Here is a 21238-nt window from a genome sequence, read left to right as displayed (position 1 = left end):
ACATAATAAAAAAAAAACTATCTACTTGATGTGTCTCACAGTAAAGAGGAATATAAAGTAGTTCTTGATAAAGGCTACTGTTTGTCATCTAGCGTTTTGTGTCAGAACGTTACAGTTATAGTAATCACTCTTGATTTCAAATGGTCCCCATAGCACTTTGCATCTTGTTTTGATGAAGATTTTAATTAAATGACACTGGTCTGTGGTGCTAAAGACTTTCATGACCCTGCAGAAGATGCTGTGGGGATTTCTTTGTCAAGATTCATAAATGCTAATGAGATAGGAGATCACCAGGGAACCCTGTAAGACACTGTGAGCTGTGCATTACGACACTGAATTAATGGAGACACTTGCATCTATTAGCAGTAGTAGGATATTTTAAATGACATATACTTACTAATATATATATATATATACAGTGCCTTGCGAAAGTATTCGGCCCCCTTGAACTTTGCGACCTTTTGCCACATTTCAGGCTTCAAACATAAAGATATGAAACTGTAATTTTTTGTGAAGAATCAACAACAAGTGGGACACAATCATGAAGTGGAACGAAATTTATTGGATATTTCAAACTTTTTTAACAAATAAAAAACTGAAAAATTGGGCGTGCAAAATTATTCAGCCCCTTTACTTTCAGTGCAGCAAACTCTCTCCAGAAGTTCAGTGAGGATCTCTGAATGATCCAATGTTGACCTAAATGACTAATGATGATAAATAGAATCCACCTGTGTGTAATCAAGTCTCCGTATAAATGCACCTGCACTGTGATAGTCTCAGAGGTCTGTTTAAAGTGCAGAGAGCATCATGAAGAACAAGGAACACACCAGGCAGGTCCGAGATACTGTTGTGGAGAAGTTTAAAGCCGGATTTGGATACAAAAAGATTTCCCAAGCTTTAAACATCCCAAGGAGCACTGTGCAAGCGATAATATTGAAATGGAAGGAGTATCAGACCACTGCAAATCTACCAAGACCTGGCCGTCCCTCTAAACTTTCAGCTCATACAAGGAGAAGACTGATCAGAGATGCAGCCAAGAGGCCCATGATCACTCTGGATGAACTGCAGAGATCTACAGCTGAGGTGGGAGACTCTGTCCATAGGACAACAATCAGTCGTATACTGCACAAATCTGGCCTTTATGGAAGAGTGGCAAGAAGAAAGCCATTTCTTAAAGATATCCATAAAAAGTGTCGTTTACAGTTTGCCACAAGCCACCTGGGAGACACCCCAAACATGTGGAAGAAGGTGCTCTGGTCAGATGAAACCAAAATCGAACTTTTTGGCAACAATGCAAAACGTTATGTTTGGCGTAAAAGCAACACAGCTCATCACCCTGAACACACCATCCCCACTGTCAAACATGGTGGTGGCAGCATCATGGTTTGGGCCTGCTTTTCTTCAGCAGGGACAGGGAAGATGGTTAAAATTGATGGGAAGATGGATGGAGCCAAATACAGGACCATTCTGGAAGAAAACCTGATGGAGTCTGCAAAAGACCTGAGACTGGGACGGAGATTTGTCTTCCAACAAGACAATGATCCAAAACATAAAGCAAAATCTACAATGGAATGGTTCACAAATAAACATATCCAGGTGTTAGAATGGCCAAGTCAAAGTCCAGACCTGAATCCAATCGAGAATCTGTGGAAAGAACTGAAAACTGCTGTTCACAAATGCTCTCCATCCAACCTCACTGAGCTCGAGCTGTTTTGCAAGGAGGAATGGGCAAAAATTTCAGTCTCTCGATGTGCAAAACTGATAGAGACATACCCCAAGCGACTTACAGCTGTAATCGCAGCAAAAGGTGGCGCTACAAAGTATTAACTTAAGGGGGCTGAATAATTTTGCACGCCCAATTTTTCAGTTTTTTATTTGTTAAAAAAGTTTGAAATATCCAATAAATTTCGTTCCACTTCATGATTGTGTCCCACTTGTTGTTGATTCTTCACAAAAAATTACAGTTTCATATCTTTATGTTTGAAGCCTGAAATGTGGCAAAAGGTCGCAAAGTTCAAGGGGGCCGAATACTTTCGCAAGGCACTGTATATATATATATATATATATATATATATATATATATATATACTTTTTCTTTTATATAAAGAAAACATTTTACAAAAAAGCCCACCTGCTGAACTGCTGTTTTCAACAATGGCTAATAAGGTTTAATTTGAGCTCATCAGGAGGAAGGTAAACTGGATCTCCTGGGGGTGGACACAGCCTACACTAAAACTTCAATACACGGTGTGGTGGGCTGGAGACATTCTTAGTATATTAAGCTCTTGCTGTGCGATGTTGAAACTGTGCACTGAACACAGAGCCCAGGGGAGAGTTGGCTTAGGAAATCATTGAGATTTAATTATAATAATATTTGTAAAAGTGAGTTTCTCTGGAAAAATATCCAGATACAATCTGATGTCAATATAAACTTCAAGTATGTGATGTTTATAGGAGGCTGTGTGGTCCAGTGGTTAAAGAAAAGGGGCTTGTAACCAGGAGGTCCCTGGTTCAAATCCCGGCTCACTGTGTGACCCTGAGCAAGTCACTGAACCTCCTTGTGCTCCGTCTTTCGGGTGAGACGTTATTGTACGTGACTCTGCAGCATTTTATTTTAGGAAATTTAAGGTAATTAGTAAACCATGATAAATCAAGTCATGTTTACATGTCCTGCTCTTGAAATACATACTGTAACTCAATGGACCCACCTTGATTGTTATTCTGCAAGAACAACGCGAATATTCAGTGCAGCCAGACATACAGAATCAGAACAGCTGATGACTTATTTTATTACTGATGTTGAAGTACATTGGGCCGAAAGCAAATGAAAACAGGTTTTGAGGTTAGCCTCGGCAGCTGCTGTGCACGCAGTGGCTTGATGTAGCATTCCTCTAATTGAATGTTATATGAAATATGGAAGGCTAATATCGTGGCTCACATCTCCACTTTGTTTTTTTTTCTTCTTGTGCTTGCATCTCATACTCGGGTTTCCCCTGTGAGGGGAGTAAAGAATGATCGTCTCTTTGAACTGAGCAGACAGGCTGGAGGTCCCTGGAGGTTGTTTACTTTCACACTGTGCAATGTCAACGGCAGCCAGCCAGACTGCAAACTGCTAGGATAGTCTATTGCTTTGTTACAATTATTTGCTACTTTTTGCAGGAAAGGAGCCTAGAACAGTTTGGCTTTCTAAAGGGAACAAGCAATGCTGCCTTGATGCGCATGAATATAGTCAATGCTGGAATGTTTATCTACAGACACAGAAGGGGGCTGTGGAGGAGATGCACAACATGCCCTTCTACTCTGGGTTGACAGTAAAGTCATCTTCTCCTGGCTGGTGCAATCACTTTATTGGACAGACTGCTGAGGATTTCTTTCATGGCAATTATTTGTGCATGGGTTCTGACCTATTCACAAGTAGAGGTTTTCAGGGTCCTGTTGTAATAATGCTGGTGGGGTTGGAATACTGTGTGGCCAGCTTGCTATGCTTCTTACCCCACATGGCTGTTGAGATTGACTCCTATGGTAATGTTCTTGTGTGAAACCCAAGCAAGTCTTTCCTTGCTCTTTGTTGCTCCAGAGTGCCGCCCATTACCTGATGCTCTGCAACTAGCTGTCAAGTTCCATCCAACTTGACAGAATATATTATAAACTATATATTGTTAAATTGTTTTGGTCTTGACTGAAAAGACTTGGTAATTACATCCAGCAAGTACTATAGATCAGTTTGCAGTAAGTCGTTTGTTATACTGTCAGGCTGTAATAAAAATCTCAAACTAGATTCTTGGTTATGATTCCCAGCTTTGATTTTAAAAACATGAATTTTCTCCTGCATTGATGTTCAGAGTGCAATTCGAAAACTAATCAGTTGCACATTATCCTACAGGGATTGTGGCTAATCTGGTTACAGGGGGATTGGCCCTTTAGTAAAATGTGAAGGTAGTTTTGGCTAATTTTTCTTTTTTGTTTTTTTCTTTTTTATAAATGTTGTTAACTCCTAAAGTAATATATAATGAACCTCGTTTACGAAAATTGTTATGCCTCTCTGTTGGTATATTGTGTTTTGCACAGTTTAAGTAGTGAGTTGAGTGGTTATAATGCTCATAGTTTTCTGAGGGATTGGAATTCATAATTCTTTTAAAGGCTAAAGGCATTCTGCCTTTACAATACGACTCCCTGGCTGAGCGGAGGGTGCTGTACTCACTCATTCAGCCTGACAGAGCAAATACAAGCTCACATTTCTTATCAAACACTCCTGTTTGCGAGATGCTAGATTTGCCATGAAGGATTTGTTTGATGCTTACAGTTCTTCCAAAGAAAAAAGGGGAATAGGGAAAAAATAAATGTTGTTCCGGTTCACTGCCCTATCAGATAGCCAGTACAGTCTGAAGAACTTGTGTGTGACAGTAGCTTTGGTTTTGGATTGATCATAATTATAGTAAAAATACAGGCATAGCCATCAACTTGCAGTCTGAAGGTTTCTCTCTCTCCTGGCCTCTGCTTGTTTTAATGAATTCAAAGCACACTGCTGAAAGACGTGGGTTACGAATGGACTGGCAGATAGAGGCAGGTTGCTTGGGAGGGTCAACAACATGTGAGGCATGGTGAGTTTGGATACATACAGAACAGGGCTCTGACAGAACAAAGCAAAACAAATATTTATCTCGCTGCAGGCTGATTGGAGACTAAACCCCTTTTCACTTTTTTTTTTTAACACGTATGTGAGCAGAAAGACATCTGTATAATAAGTTGACACAGGGCCAATAAAATAATTTCTTTTATGAATAAATATGCATTTTAAACGTCCTTACCATATATACTAATGTACTGTATAATCTCAATCACACACCTGTGGACCTTTTTAAAAGTGAGCCACTGACGCACATCCTTCAAGTATTATTAGTAAGAGGTCCCCAAGCAGCTACCATGAAACACGCATTCATAATCGTTCATGTGGTCAGTCCATCTGGACTATGAATCACATTGAACACATTTATACAGAATGATATATTTAACAGATTGTGGCATTGTACTGCACTTACACCCTGGGATCCTTCAAGAAGCTGCTTGACGAGATTCTGGGATCAATAAGATACTAACAACCAAACGAGCAAGATGGGCTGAATGTAAACTTTCTTATGTTCTTATGTGTCTGTGTGTAATTCGAACGAGTCTGGATTAACCCTGATAAAGATTACCTTGCTCTAATTAAACATACTCTTCCTAAACCCATGCTGTTCATGCACAGTGATCACACACACCAGTGGATTACTGTAGGGGGCTCCATATGCTGTTTTTTGCTGACACTGGTGGCTGCCAAAGTCTTCTGATTGCCTTTAAGTGAGTCAAATGGGCACAGCGAGAAACAAAGATTCCAGCTCTGGGATTTGAATTCATGTAAGTGTGTGCTTAACCCATGAAGGACCCGCTTCACAGTCCAAACCCCGGATTGGGAGCATCATCCTAATAGTTTTAACACCTCAAATTGGTTATTTTTATAAGAAAAGTGTGCTGCATGCATGATCTCAATCTTGGAAAGATTACACACTTGGATGCAGTGTTTATTCATTAGAACCAGGAGATTGTAGTTTCTGTTCTACTGTCGAATGAACCCTTTTTCCAGTTTTCAGCTAAAGTGAATAAGCAGAGCTTAGCGTGTCTCTGGGGCTGCTGGTGCTGTGTGTTTATAGTCACAGTGCTGAGTGCAAGAATTAGGGATTGCATCTTAGAATCAGAGGCTTTCTTTCCATTACAATATAAATAAAGCATTTAATCAGCTTAAATTGGAACAGATTGTTGCCATTTGTGCATAAATGTTAAGTGTTTGGTGCATTGGGAAATTCCATTAGAGAGAACTATACAGCCCCTCTGTGTATACCATGCCAGTCGACATACACTGAGCAATAATTAAACACAAAAGAATCACTTTAGGACTGCGCTTTTATAATGGCAACTGTGCCGTGAGTAAAGCCATTTCTTTTGGTATTGTAGAAGTAACTGGAAGCATAAAAACAACCTGCTGGATTAAGAAGGTCCAGCATAAACACCCAGCAGAGGGTTAATAGTGTCCCTCAGGTTAGTTTAGGTTTAGTTTATTTTAAAGGCAGTGCAGGTATTCTTTCTCTGCTGTTTACCTGTTTATTGTTCCCATGCCACAGTGTTAGCTGAATTTAAATATTGCAGTTATATATATATATATATATATAGATGCAGATGTTTACCATTATTTTCAATATATCTTGGAAAGTGGAGACCAGCAATGTATTTACTGTATTGGTATGCGTTACACATATCGCCTGACCTTGCCTGGTATATTAGTGGGATCAATTTAAGATTAAAACAAGCCAGTGGGCCAAGTACAGAAAGAGTGATTTAGGTTCAAATCTTGATCTGATCACCTCTTTTTACTGAAACGCTTCTTTCGTTGCAGGTGTGACTCAGAAAACAGGTATCTGGGTAATCCACTGAGGGGAACATGCTACTGTGAGTATTCCTCTAATGCGTTTATTTTCAGGATCGTAAAATCAAGAGAATGGTCTCCTTGAAAGGTGCTAGAACATGCTCCAGGTAATGCCATTGTATTGCATTACTCCGCTGGTTGTGAAATTTATTTAGACAACAACCATGTGGCACAGGGTCATTGTTTTAGCCCCCGTTATTTAAAGAAAACTTGGAACCATTGATGTGTCTATAAACTGTGTTTTGTTCTTAAAATTGGAACTCATCATATCCACCAAATAGTAAGCATATGTAGCAGGTAATAAGCAGTTTATATGTAAAAAGAATAAAAACCTCTGTGTTCGTGTCCATTTCTACTGTGGTCCCTTCAATAAGTGGTGTTGGGGAGCTGAACCATACAGTAGTTTAATATAGCCTCGTGAGGTGTTGCCACATGCTGTTCAGTTTCTTTAGTTGAGGTCCAGTGTTGGAAATGCTGTAGAGCAGTGATACAGCAGTTCAGTTCTGGAAGGGAAGGACTCTTCCAGAATTGTATAACCAGTTCATTTCAACCCACAGCCCACATTCTTTCCCATCAATTAATCCCAAACGAGAACCCTAAAAAAATAATGAATAGAAGGCCCTTTGAGGAAGTTAGAGTTGAGGCCCATTAGCAGGAGAGTGAAGAAGACAACTGACCTTGATCACAACATTGCTTCAGTCTGCCAGTTCACTTGGAAGGCATTCAGCAATGGAATGAATAGCTCTATTACTGTACAGCATCACAACATTGGAAACCACTAGATGGCAGCCTTGTTTAAGTGTCAGATTGTGAAAATCAATACAACAAGAACAACATGCAGTATCTGTACGTTGTATTTATACAGTACATTACCCACATTATGTATATGTGGTTGATAGAGAGAGAGATGCAAAGTCCATGTTAAAAGTAGTACTGTGGCCACCGAGTATCAGTGTGATCAGTTGTGATCGGAAGCCTGCGTGTTAAAATCCTGGCTGTGTCAAGATCTTGGCCGAGGATCAATAGGAAATAATGCATAAGGCCTTTGCGCCCCGTCAAGCAAGAGCGGGAAATTGGATGGGGTTGGTTTATCTTGCTGTGCCACAGCGGCCCCTACTGGTCAGGAGCCAGACGACGCCAGGCAGAGACCAGCGAGACTGAATTCAGTAGAGTTCAATAGCTTGGCAACATCAGCTGCTTGGGTTTAAAAAGCTGGACTGACTGGACCGTGGGAACAGAGGCTGCCTGGGAAGGGGGTTATAGAAGAAAATAAATAAACAAACAAGAAGGTCATTTTAAAGTGCATCGAAATCATGAATTACATGCAATTCATCAATGCTGAGAATGGAAACTACTGTACAGCCAGAGATTTAAAACCCTACATGGCTCTGGAATAATCAACATGCTCTGTGACGATGGACAATTTAAATGTCTTCCCATATACAAAGGAAATAAAAATGTAAGGCAGGTTCATCAAGCTGTGTTAACAGCATCAATTGTATAGCTCCTTGGTTTTATCAGGTTCCCTGCAGGGCCTGCTTGCCCCATTCCCAATTAATGTAATACTTCATTTACTTTTCTGTTTGGTAAGGTTAAGTGTTAATAAGGGAGCCCTGGATTAAATTCAGTGTTATCTCCACTATGCAGAGTTTACCGTGATAATAAGGTGATCATTTAAGCCTGTTTTCATCACCAAGACAGGCCTGTGAGACTGTCAGTCAGTAGAAAAGTAAAAACACAACTCCTGAACTATTTCAAGGTTCTTTGTACTTGAGATATATATAAATGTGCACAAACTGAAATGCAAAATGAAAGAATCCTGCTTCATTCTGTTTTCCTTCAGGAAACATAATCCACTGGTTTTATACACTGAACAAGAGTTCTATTCATACCTTTGCTTCCTACGCCACATGCAGAAATATCACAAAGCAGCCACACATTAAGACACATTTGCCAATCCACATTTCTGATTTACTGTACAGCTTGTGCCTTTTCTTTTCTGTTGGGGTTTATAGGCATAGAGGGACCAATTCAATATAATGTAGTTATGGATAATGACAGAGGAAAGGATTAAGCTGTATCTCGTGGAATCCACAGAAATATGGAATTGCTTCAATAAAGTTTATGATTTGAAAATCCGTTCTATTTCCAGCTGTCTGTTTTTCAAGTTGTTTCTCAGTTTTGTGGATTGGTCCTTTTGTTGTGTCTTTTGAGATGGATTACACCTGGAGCTCTCCTGCTGCAGTATCACATCCGATCACTGGCATAAACAAAACAAATGTTTAAACACAACGGTGCCTTAAGCCACAGAACCAAGCTTTAAACACATTTGTGCCAATTTGTTTGAGTTGTAGATCTCACAGGAATAGATTGTCACATTTAATTTACTTCCATCTTACAGCAATTTTTGTAAAAACCCATTGAACCTTTTGAGGTTTGCTGTTTTATTATTTCACTCATTTCTAAGTTTAATGTTTCACTTGTAATTTATACTAAACTTGTCTTTGAGCAAGCATATTTGTTTCCATTACTGTAGGCTACATGTATTTGACTCTGTTTTATGTAGAATATTTTATCATTTTTGTTTGTTATGCAAACATTGAGAGGAAATGAAATATAATTCTAAACCACACAGATACACAAGCATTCGACGCAGAGGAATTAACAATGCATGATGCATTTTATTTCAATAATATGTTACTGTACCTACAGACATCAAGGATAAAGTCATTGGGAATAAAAAATAAATGTGGCATTTTACCACGGTCAGTTACAGGCTTTACAGTAAACTGCTCCTAGTCAAAAGTTAGTATTTGCTTTTATGTCTATTTCTCATAGACCTAATAAGAGTACCATATGAATATGTTTCTATTATGTAGTCATGGTAACATGTATTTTAGAATGCATCCAGGGTTGAGGTAAATTCCTGGTTTCCAATTCCAATTTCTTCAAAGGAATTAGCATTGGAATTCATATTTAAGAGCCGCTTGTTCACCTGCTTTCATTTGAAACCAATTTCATTGACTAACCGTGACTTCAATTTAAGTCATTTGTTGCTGCTGTGGGAAGCTGCCTTTAACAGAATTCTGCTTATTGCATTTCTGATCGATGTGTTAAATTGATTAAAAGGGAATGGGAATTGGAATTGATTTAAAAAATAATTGGAATTGACCTCAACTCTTAATGCAGCAATTGACCAGTTCAATAATAATAATAATAATAATAATAATAATAATAATAATAATCACTTTGTGAAGCATTATCATGCCCTGCCTCTTTGGTCCTCTCTCTGATGTGATTACGTGCATCCTGTCCACAGATAGCCTTCTGATTGACTATCAGTTCACCTTCAGCCTCCTCCAAGACGATGACAAACACTACACTGCTATCAACTTCATGGCTAATCCAGAGCAGGTGGGACTACAGTCTGTTGTATTGTTAAAAACACATTACTATAACATAGTGCAGTGTGAACTCCAGGGATTCCTCCAGATAAAACACATTACTATAACACAGTGCAGTGTGAACTCCAGAGATTCCTCCAGATAAAACACATTACTATAACATAGTGCAGTGTGAACTCCAGGGATTCCTCCAGATAAAACACATTACTATAACACAGTGCAGTGTGAACTCCAGGGATTCCTACAGATAAAACACATTACTATAACATAGTGCAGTGTGAACTCCAGGGATTCCTCCAGATAAAACACATTACTATAACACAGTGCAGTATGAACTCCAGGGATTCCTCCAGATAAAACACATTACTATAACATAGTGCAGTGTGAACTCCAGGGATTCCTCCAGATAAAACACATTACTATAACACAGTGCAGTGTGAACTCCAGGGATTCCTCCAGATAAAACACATTACTATAACACAGTGCAGTGTGAACTCCAGGGATTCCTCCAGATAAAACACATTACTATAACACAGTGCAGTGTGAACTCCAGAGATTCCTCCAGATAAAACACATTACTATAATACAGTGCAGTGTGAACTCCAGGGATTCCTCCAGATAAAACACATTACTATAACATAGTGCAGTGTGAACTCCAGGGATTCCTCCAGATAAAACACATTACTATAACACAGTGCAGTGTGAACTCCAGAGATTCCTCCAGATAAAACACATTACTATAACACAGTGCAGTGTGAACTCCAGGGATTCCTCCAGATAAAACACATTACTATAACACAGTGCAGTGTGAACTCCAGGGATTCCTCCAGATAAAACACATTACTATAACACAGTGCAGTGTGAACTCCAGGGATTCCTCCAGATAAAACACATTACTATAACACAGTGCAGTGTGAACTCCAGGGATTCCTCCAGATAAAACACATTACTATAACATAGTGCAGTGTGAACTCCAGGGATTCCTCCAGATAAAACACATTACTATAACATAGTGCAGTGTGAACTCCAGGGATTCCTCCAGATAAAACACATTACTATAACATAGTGCAGTGTGAACTCCAGAGATTCCTCCAGATAAAACACATTACTATAACATAGTGCAGTGTGAACTCCAGGGATTCCTCCAGATAAAACACATTACTATAACACAGTGCAGTGTGAACTCCAGGGATTCCTCCAGATAAAACACATTACTATAACATAGTGCAGTGTGAACTCCAGGGATTCCTCCAGATAAAACACATTACTATAACACAGTGCAGTGTGAACTCCAGGGATTCCTCCAGATAAAACACATTACTATAACATAGTGCAGTGTGAACTCCAGGGATTCCTCCAGATAAAACACATTACTATAACACAGTGCAGTGTGAACTCCAGGGATTCCTCCAGATAAAACACATTACTATAACATAGTGCAGTGTGAACTCCAGGGATTCCTCCAGATAAAACACATTACTATAACATAGTGCAGTGTGAACTCCAGGGATTCCTCCAGATAAAACACATTACTATAACACAGTGCAGTGTGAACTCCAGGGATTCCTCCAGATAAAACACATTACTATAACACAGTGCAGTGTGAACTCCAGGGATTCCTCCAGATAAAACACATTACTATAACACAGTGCAGTGTGAACTCCAGGGATTCCTACAGATAAAACACATTACTATAACACAGTGCAGTATGAACTCCAGGGATTCCTCCAGATAAAACACATTACTATAACACAGTGCAGTGTGAACTCCAGGGATTCCTCCAGATAAAACACATTACTATAACATAGTGCAGTGTGAACTCCAGGGATTCCTCCAGATAAAACACATTACTATAACATAGTGCAGTGTGAACTCCAGGGATTCCTCCAGATAAAACACATTACTATAACACAGTGCAGTATGAACTCCAGGGATTCCTCCAGATAAAACACATTACTATAACACAGTGCAGTGTGAACTCCAGGGATTCCTCCAGATAAAACACATTACTATAACACAGTGCAGTGTGAACTCCAGGGATTCCTCCAGATAAAACACATTACTATAACATAGTGCAGTGTGAACTCCAGGGATTCCTCCAGATAAAACACATTACTATAACACAGTGCAGTGTGAACTCCAGGGATTCCTCCAGATAAAACACATTACTATAACACAGTGCAGTGTGAACTCCAGGGATTCCTACAGATAAAACACATTACTATAACACAGTGCAGTGTGAACTCCAGAGATTCCTAGAAGTTGGAGTTAAATTTGTCCTGAACAGATGCCACTGAACAATAGTAGCCTAATGCTTACTTAGACTGGGATACAGTAGTCTTGGCATTAAGCTTGAATATGTTACTTCAACTTTTTAATACAAGCCTTCTATCAGAAAATACAGAGAAGCCCCGTCACAGATGTTTCAGAAGTTCATTCTTGGCACATATTCAATTCTGGCTGGCTGGCCGCAGGTGTAAAGTCAGCAAATCTAAGTTATGCTTCAGTCTTTTAAAAGGATAGGGCATTCCACTCGTAGTGCTGACTCTAGCATGTTGTTTGTAAGAGGCTTTCATATTGTTATTGAAGCTGAAATAAATTGCAAGAAAAACAACAGCAGGGCTGTAGTGTAGTCATGGTTGCTGATCCCATACGTGTTCGTGAAGCCTGGTGTATTCCTTCATTAAAGAGAAGAAAGTTCAGAAACATCGGGGTGGAAACCCAAATAATTGCTGCTTGCTGGTGAACCTGAATTGTTATGCAGAAGTTATCGTATTTCTAAAATCTAGACGAGTAAGAAGTAAAACTGTTGTAGTCACTTGAATATCAATGTTTGTTATTGTTTTTGTTTTTGTTTTGTTTTTTTAGCCTAACAAGAATCTTGACATGTCTATTAATGCATCTAACAATTTCAACCTGAATATTACGTGGTCCGTTGGTTCAACAGGTGAGTTGTTTTTAGTTTTTTTGTTCTTCCTTGTACATAGCCATTATTAACTGTGCCAGCGGTTATTGTGCATCATCAAAGTCAAAGGGCAGTTAACCGTACTTTAAAAAGATGAATAAAAAATATATAATAATAATAATAATATGTATTTTCGATCTGCTGTAGAAAGCAGGTTTTATCCTAGAAGAGGAGCCATTTGTTTTTTAGTGCACTTCCTCCTTGTCATCTCCGGGAGCTTCCTGTACGACTGCGTTGTGTGCTGTAGAACCAAACATGCCAGTGTGCTGTATAATACATCCACTTCAACAAACCAGTCCAACTCCACTGTGAGAGAGTCCCAGCTGTGTCCCTGACCACTGCCAATCGCCATGACTGTGTATTCCAGGGTGCCAAGCATCTATTCCTACACATTGAGTAACCTCGAACACAACTGGAGCGTCTGGACTGCTAGAATGCTGGTCAATGCACGACTACAGTTTATCAAAAGTCATATCCACATGAGAACGTACATGAGTGGCACTAAACTTATCATTTTGCAATGTGTTCCCGATATTTCAAATTGTGCCTGCCTCTTTAAATGTTCTGTCTTTATGGGTGTCACTTATAACAAAAGCTGTGCTGCAATTTAAAATTTCATAGCAAGTCATACTGAAATGCTTTGATTTCAATTAAGATACATTTTTATAGGAGGCAGCTGTTGAGGCTGAGATTTCAAAGTCTTTGTTTCAGCGGTGCAGAATTCAGGTTTTCTTATGGGCTTGACAATTAATGCGTTTTCGTCTCTTACTGATCAATGGGATGAGCTAATCTTGTTCATTACAGCAACCTCAAGTCTTACATTTGAGTTTTTTTTTTTTTTTTTTTTTTTTAAAAGAGACCGTTTTTAACGATAACAATAAAATTGACCTTCAAAACAATAAGCGGCTGGCTACATCTGCGGGACCATGTGCCCAGATTTGATTAAACACTGCAGGGAATATTTTTTTACGAGAAATGATTCCACATACTGTGAATGTAGTTCATGGTGACCCTTTTAACTTGTGAGCATTAAGATTGTTTTTCAACCTATGCTAAATGTTTTTAATGTATAGGTTGAAAAACAATGTTAACACTTGCTAGTTATAGAGAGTAGTGTGCAAATATATTAGAACACCTTAAGATGAGTCATTTTTATATCTATCACTCTTGTGATTTTATTATATCAAAATAATTCCTACACAGATTGCATCTGTTATATTGGCTGCTGCTGTGCATTGACCAATGTGATTTTGGTTTCCTGTGCGTGATACTGAAAGTGCTGACTGAATCGCTGTATATATGATAAGCAGAGAAGGAAAAGCTGATCCTATATATATATATATATATATATATATATATATATATATATATATATATAAATAAAATGTGATACAATATTCCAATTCTGCAACACTGTGTCAGACAATACCTTCAAAAATATAATCCATGAATTTTAGTGTTTGCACATATCATTCGTTCTGTTTCAGTAACTTATCAACAATGAATTCTAGTGCTATTATTGTGTTTTTTGTAGCTGGGACCATCTCAGGAGAGGAAATCCCAATTGTCTCCAGGTCTAACATAAAGGACTACAGAGACAGTTTCTCCTGTGAGAAATTCAGCTTCCGAAACAACCTCAACATCACCTTCTACGTGTACGTCAGCAATTTCTCATGGCCAATAAAAATACAGGTAAGTGTTTCTATAGGTTTACCTCTTTGAATTCTGGCCCATTTATCTATACAGTATGAAGGGAATACCCGGGGGGAAAAAAAGGCATTTTGTTCAAAGCAACTAAGCATCCATGTGAGACGAACTTAGATCATTTGAGTCCATTTGAGGTACTGGCCTCCTGTCTGCACGGTTATATAAAACACTGTCAGCTGGTCACCATGTAACTGTCACCTTGACCTCTGACCTGATATGGCTGCCAAATTGAGGTAATTTTACTGACAGATGAGTGTGCTGCCAGTTGTCACGGGGCAACTCCTACGACGAAGCTCAGTGCTTTGTTTTCCCTATATGCGATCAACAGTGAACGCACAAGGTAATGATACTGGACGTTAATTTGCAGTTAACAGTTTGTCACCATTTTTGAATATAGGAGTAACCTATGCCAGTTTCAAAGCAGCTGGAACACAACTTGCGCTAAATGATAAATGAAATGAATCAGTTAAAGGATAGCACATTAGGATAGCTGCCAGTTGTAAAAGATGAGGCTCAGTGTTGTCAGACCCAATAGGTTTTCAAGAACTGATTGATTGCAGCGCCTTAAGTACAACTTGATATTCAGTTGTAATCAATACTGCTATGAGAATTGGACAAGTGTTCAGACCTCTTGAAGCGAGACAACAGTTTAGAAAGTGCTCATTGAAACCATGTGCAATAGCCAGAGTTAACAACGGAAGTGTCAGAGTACATTTTAGGGCTGTTACTGTTTTGCCCTTGTTCGATTTACTTCACCGATTCACCACATTTCTGAATTTTGAGAATATAAAGAAGATTTGGAGAATACAAATAAGATTGCTGGTAGCCTTTTTTAAATGTATTTTTGACATAGTTACACAGTTGCCCATGCTGAGTGAGATCACTCAATGTTTTACATTATCCCTCTCTGCGAAAGAACAATTCAATCAAGCTAAAGAAAAAATAAATTCAGGAATGGGGAGAATCATTTACACAGATATTTCTAAAAAGCATATGACGGTTTCATAAGCGATACAGCCAGCGTTTCAATCACTAAATCTGCAGCAGAAATCAAGTATTCACAAGACCGATTTGCAGTTTTCTCAGTCCGTGTTTGGAAATATCGGATATAAGGATCTGAAGTTGATATATCTACTGCGGGAGGTTTTCTTTCCATTTGGAGTTTCATAAAACAGAAAAAAAAATAGAAAATCGCACAAGACAGGACTTTTAACTGTGCATGGTGACTCCAGGCTTGTTAGTGTGGCACACTTCATTCAGGTGTGCTGTAACCCCATTGTATCCCACTCAATGGCAGGTAAGCTGCAGCTTTAAGGCATGAAAGCAGCTTGCTGGTAGCATGAAAAAAGGAAATCGCCTAATCTCTGGAAACCAAAACTATCTGAAGTTCATGAGTGGTCTTCTATACCTTGTGTCCATTTCATCACTATATGAACTCTACCCTAGAATAATGATATAAACTAGCCGTTCACTTCAATGACTTCCCCTTTCTGCTTTTGTTTGAGTTCCATTAGAATTAATATAAAATATTTACAATAAAAATAAGACTGATGTATAATGAATGTATCCATATCTGTTAAACACAAGTAGCGCTACATTTTAGAAACACAAACAGAAACGTAATAAATTCAATGATAAATGTTCAGTCTAGACATCTCCTTCAGTGTCTTCATTCATAGTGTAACGCCAATCCCAATCAGTCATACAAATTGTACATGAAGGCAGAAGCATATGTTGCATATGACACTTCATGCATTACCAGCTCTGTTGATTTCCTGATGTTGCAGGAGTTTCCAAGCTAGAAGGAAGGTTCTTAAACTTTTTGTTGGCTGTTACTAAGCAGTGCATCTTCATTGATGCCATTGCTTCGAGCTGTGCTTGAATCCAGGATACGGCAAATAACTGTGCAGCACCGTTTTAATTTTAGAAACGACTGGCATGCCTTTAGCATCATGACATAATTTGCAAATATGAGGCAGGCTGTAGGGAAAACAGGAAGGTAGTGATTGCCTGTCCGAGTGGAACAGATTTAGATACATTCTGTCACCATTGTGACCTCACATCTTTTAGCAGTTCTAATCATTTCTGTGAGATTGGACAACATGTGAAGGAGGCTTATTTTAGATTTGACTTTGAAATGATAGACTCTACTGCAGGTGTTATTCTTCTGCTTTTATTTCTTAAATGTCCTGTATTTAGGTACTAATCTGAAATATAACTTAAAAAAAAACAAAAAAAAACAGTGTGTGGAATAATACAATGTAGGACTGGGAAGCCTATTATTGCTGGGATTCTTCTTCTTCTTCTTCTTCTTCATCTTATTCTGTCCACCAAAAGTTGCCCGAAAAATGCTGAAATTCGATAGGATGGTAAATGTTAATTGAACTTATGTCGTAGGTCACATGGTTTGGTTGCCATATTGGATTGAAAAAAAAAATTGTAAAAATTCATCTTTTGAAAACCACTTATTGCAAAGTGCTGAAAGCTGGTATACTTGTTGAGGGATAGTCCAAGAGTAACTGGTGTTTGTAAGAAGCTGATGACGTCATAATCACACGGTACAGACGTCAATCACAAACTACAAAGATCTTATCCCAAACCACTATTCCGATTGAACCAAAAATTGTCACACATGATCCTAGTGTGGTTGTCTTTAAACTTAGTTCAAGGGAAGTTGCTACAATAAAAAACATGGCGGCCATGTTGCATGACATCATCAACTTACAAAACTGGCTAATAACTCCTTATAGAGTGCAGATAGGGTCATAGTTACTATGGAACACATATAGTAACCCATGTATGCATTCTGTGTTTGGTACTGATACTGACATTCTGCTCTATTTGCTGAAGGTTTGGTACTGGTACTGGAAGCCGTAAAGTTGCTGGCAACTTTAGTTCAGATTTGCGGTTTTATTATGTTGATTAGCGTATGAGGTTGACCATGTATTGTATCATAGCACAAGCGGATGTCTACATCATCAAGCAAACTATATTATTAGTGCTTTTGAAAGATGAATGCACATATCTTGTGTTTGCAGTTGCCTAAGGATGACCCAGGGGCCAAAGTAAGCCTGCACGTCTGAATACTTTCCTACAAGAATGCAAATTCCTATTTGTCAGCCAACAGTGTGTCTTAATGAACGTCTGGTGATCTCACTTGAGAATTGAAAATACAATGCAATGACAAACCATCAGATAAAATGTGCTGAGACCCAGCCAGAGGGAGTTGCATTGGATTTTGTAAATGTGTTACTTTAACCAGTGCTGCAGATTGTCCACCTATTAAAATGCTTATTTTTAAAGAGGAGACAATTTTCTATTCCGAGATACCCAGCTATTTAGTGAGCGGGTAGTCTGAGTGAAGTTATCTGGCAACAAACTCCCCATCCCCAGTTGTACTGCCTTCCTGGAAAATTTCGTTGTACAAGAGGTCATTTTGTTGCAGTGTACTTGCAGTTCGACAGAAGTAAAAAATGTACTACTTAAGGACAAGTTCAATATGTTAACTGGCAGTGTGGAGCTTGAAACATTCTGGATTGCTCGGCAGAAAATAATTGTTTATTGTCACAAGGACGTCTGCTACGTGTGTCTACTGGACTTGAGACAAAATCAGGGTTTTATATATAGTACTATGAAAACAGCATTAGTGCAGTACTGCATTTCAGGCAGTGTGATATATTATTTCCTGCAACCCCTGCCCACATTCATTGATTTTTATTCTCACTTTCTCATCCTGGATTAATCATGCTGATAAAATGCATTTCTGTGGAACTTTTCTAGCTCAGCTAGTCCTGTAACAGTGTTTTATTAGATTTCCAAAGGCAAAGTCACTTATTTGCTCTGTGAGCGGACATCATTAAATCGAATGCCTTTTGTAATTTAATAGACTGCAAGCTCTGTGTGTCATAACTCGGTGTGCACTCGGATGTATGTAGTGTTCTCAATGACAATAGTGTTCTTATTTAATAAAGGTCAATTGGAGTTTTTACAAATATTAGGGTTTGCATTTACATATAATGACTGAGCCATCAGCAAATGCGTGTTTGCTGTAATAAGAGAAAGCTAACACAATGCTATTTATAAAAGATGCAAGAAACACAAGCTCCTACAGTATTACATTAGTAGTACGTTGTTTGTTGTGTGTTACTGGTCTTTTAAACACCTGCCAGTGTTGCAGAGGGCAGTGTAATCCTATCCTCTTCTGTAGGGTTACAGATTGAGAATCACCTTTACCTCAACCACATTTTAATAAATGCGTTTTGGATCAATACTTTCTTCTTTACTAAATGTATTATAGTTCTTTTTTATTAGTAAAAAAAAAAAAAAAAAAAGAATTAAAATATTAAAGCTTATGTATTATTTAATTATCTTTTGACATCAAACGTGGACAACTTGGTGATTTAATGGTTAATACCCATGGGTTCCGATGGCATTCCACACATTGCTGCCCCTCTGTGATTTTAACAGGCAGGGTTTACCAATCTTCTGAATGGATCAATCAATGTACTTGCTTTCCATTGCACTATTTACAGATACAACTCCAGTTGTCTATCCAGCACTTTTATTGCATTTGATAAGCGTATACATACACACCATCTGTTCATGTTTAAACACTGTGGTTAGTCTTCAGATGCATGCACGCTAAAATCATAATGTTTCTCTCACAATCCAAAAATTTACTATTTATTTATTTATTTATTTTTTTAAACAGAGATTAAGCAGTAAGGAACTTTCTTTTTTTTATTTATTTTTTATAAATCAGTTTCACTTTTTAGCAGCAAAGCTGGCACCCTTTTTTGTTCATTAAACATAGATACCGCCGCAAACTGAATCAAAGTAGAAAATCGAAAGTTTTCATGTTTAATTGAATTTGAAGAATTCACAGCAGTGTCAAGCTGCAGTTCCTCCTATTTCTAGCACACTTTTAACTGATACCAGTCCAGATTCGAGTCCATGTTCAAGAATGTTTTAATAAATTTAATACGATCCGCTGAATATGTAAAACACGAGACAGCATGACCACAAATGTCTCTTCGGGTGAGATGTGGAAAGTATCATGACTATATATATTCTGTAATATACTGTTGCAAGTAACAATTGGCAAGACATCAGATCGGGTGAAGTCAACGTCCTGAAGTTTTCTATTGGAGAACCATTTGACCTCAAATAAGTACAAATTGGTTAGCTGTGCTAATGATTATTTTGACCCTCGCTGAACGAATCAGCATTGAGATGACTTGATCTAGATTGGCTGCAGAAAGACTCAGGGCTGGTCACAGCAGATGCTTGTACGCAGGTTTCATGGTGTGGGAAGTGCATGGGAAATGTCCTTCTTTTAAGGGCCAGCTACTGTTTCCACATGGGCTCTAAAATGGATCGTTTGCTGGCTTATGTGGTGCCCAGTGCAACTACTTCCAAATATTTTAAAGAGGAATTGCCAGAATAAGTCATTTTTTCACCCTTAATGAATACTGGCTTGCCACAGATCTGCTGAATTCCAGTCAGCGACATCCTTGTTTGCTGGAAATGTGCTATTTTACATTCAAAATTCTACTGAATGTCAGGCCAGTGATTTCTGTATTCCCCTGATGGAAAGCTAGATTGCACACAGCAATGAGTATTTTCTGTTGCTCCATCATGTGTGTTATCAGCAGTCACAACTGTAATATATATATTTTTTTCCCCATATATCAACAGACTATATCGTTGACAGGCAGCGCTCTGATACCTGATCCCTGAAAGCTTTGTTTCCTATCGAGAGGATTGTCATGTAGTATTTGTCTGTGATAACGCTGTCATGTGGATGGCAGTTTGGTTATATGTGATGCCCCAAAGAAAAAATGCAGCTGGATAAAACAAAGCTGTGCTTTTCTCTTTACTTTCAGCATGCCAATGACTTCTGGGGTTTAAACTATTGAATACTGTGGAACTTTTGTTTGTACAATTTAGTGAGTCGAGCTACAAAGTGACAAAGGTGTTTCTGAGCAAGACTTTATGCATGTCAAGTCCTCTGATCCTTTTCTTTAAATGCAGACACCACTGTTTCTATTTATTTTACCTTTACCTGTGCTTGCTAGTAACTTGTTTTTTTCTATAAAGTGTGTCCCATACAGTATAGTATATGCATATAGAATATATTATTTTCTTAAACAAAAATACAGTAATAGACTAACATGGACTATTATGGCTTGTGGATAGATGTGCTTAATAGGAACCATTTTTTAGCAGTCAAAGAAGGTTATGTTTAGGGATGTCACTTCTCACTATCGGTCACAGGTCTCATGCAGGTCGCAGTGCATTTAAATTGGGTTTTATAAACAATCAGATTGCTCAGGAATAACATGAAGTATGTCACTAACATATATCAGCATTTCATAGCTTGGTATCCATTGCCTATAAACCCTATACACTGCAGCTTGGTGTCCAGCTGCACATTTGAATGCCTGCTTGGACCGGTGATGCATGAACTCAAGGAGCGGTCCATTTTATTGCTGCTGGATCTAAAGTAGAGTAATGGGAAAACTTCAATGCCCTCTTCATATGCTTCATTAACAGGGCACAAGTATCTGATGAGCATAGTTTATATAGCCGACTCCTTCCACTGGTATGAAAGGTGATGTGGGCATTTCAAATTTTGGGGGCATTTTGATTTTAAATTTAAAGGATATATCTCTCCGGTGTTAAATGTGACCAGTACATTGTTTT

General features: G+C 38.4%; 1 protein-coding gene across 6 annotated transcripts in view; it reads left to right on the top strand.

Annotated features, from left to right (window-relative positions):
- The window catches only part of atrnl1a (attractin-like 1a), a 200490-nt gene that overhangs the window by 83387 nt on the left and 95865 nt on the right, over positions 1 to 21238 (top strand). For all 6 annotated transcript variants that reach the window (XM_034026182.3, XM_034026181.3, XM_059026008.1 and 3 more), the window contains exons 21-24: positions 6428 to 6480; positions 9777 to 9871; positions 12730 to 12808; positions 14361 to 14518. In XM_034026182.3, coding sequence (XP_033882073.3) covers positions 6428 to 6480; positions 9777 to 9871; positions 12730 to 12808; positions 14361 to 14518 — 385 coding nt within the window. The remainder of the gene's footprint in view (positions 1 to 6427; positions 6481 to 9776; positions 9872 to 12729; positions 12809 to 14360; positions 14519 to 21238) is intronic.

This window comes from Acipenser ruthenus, chromosome 7 (assembly GCF_902713425.1).
Source record: "Acipenser ruthenus chromosome 7, fAciRut3.2 maternal haplotype, whole genome shotgun sequence".
Taxonomy (NCBI): Eukaryota; Metazoa; Chordata; class Actinopteri; order Acipenseriformes; family Acipenseridae; genus Acipenser; species Acipenser ruthenus.
The sequence above is the reverse complement of the archived record's forward strand: the minus strand, read 5'-3'. Positions and strand labels throughout refer to the sequence as shown.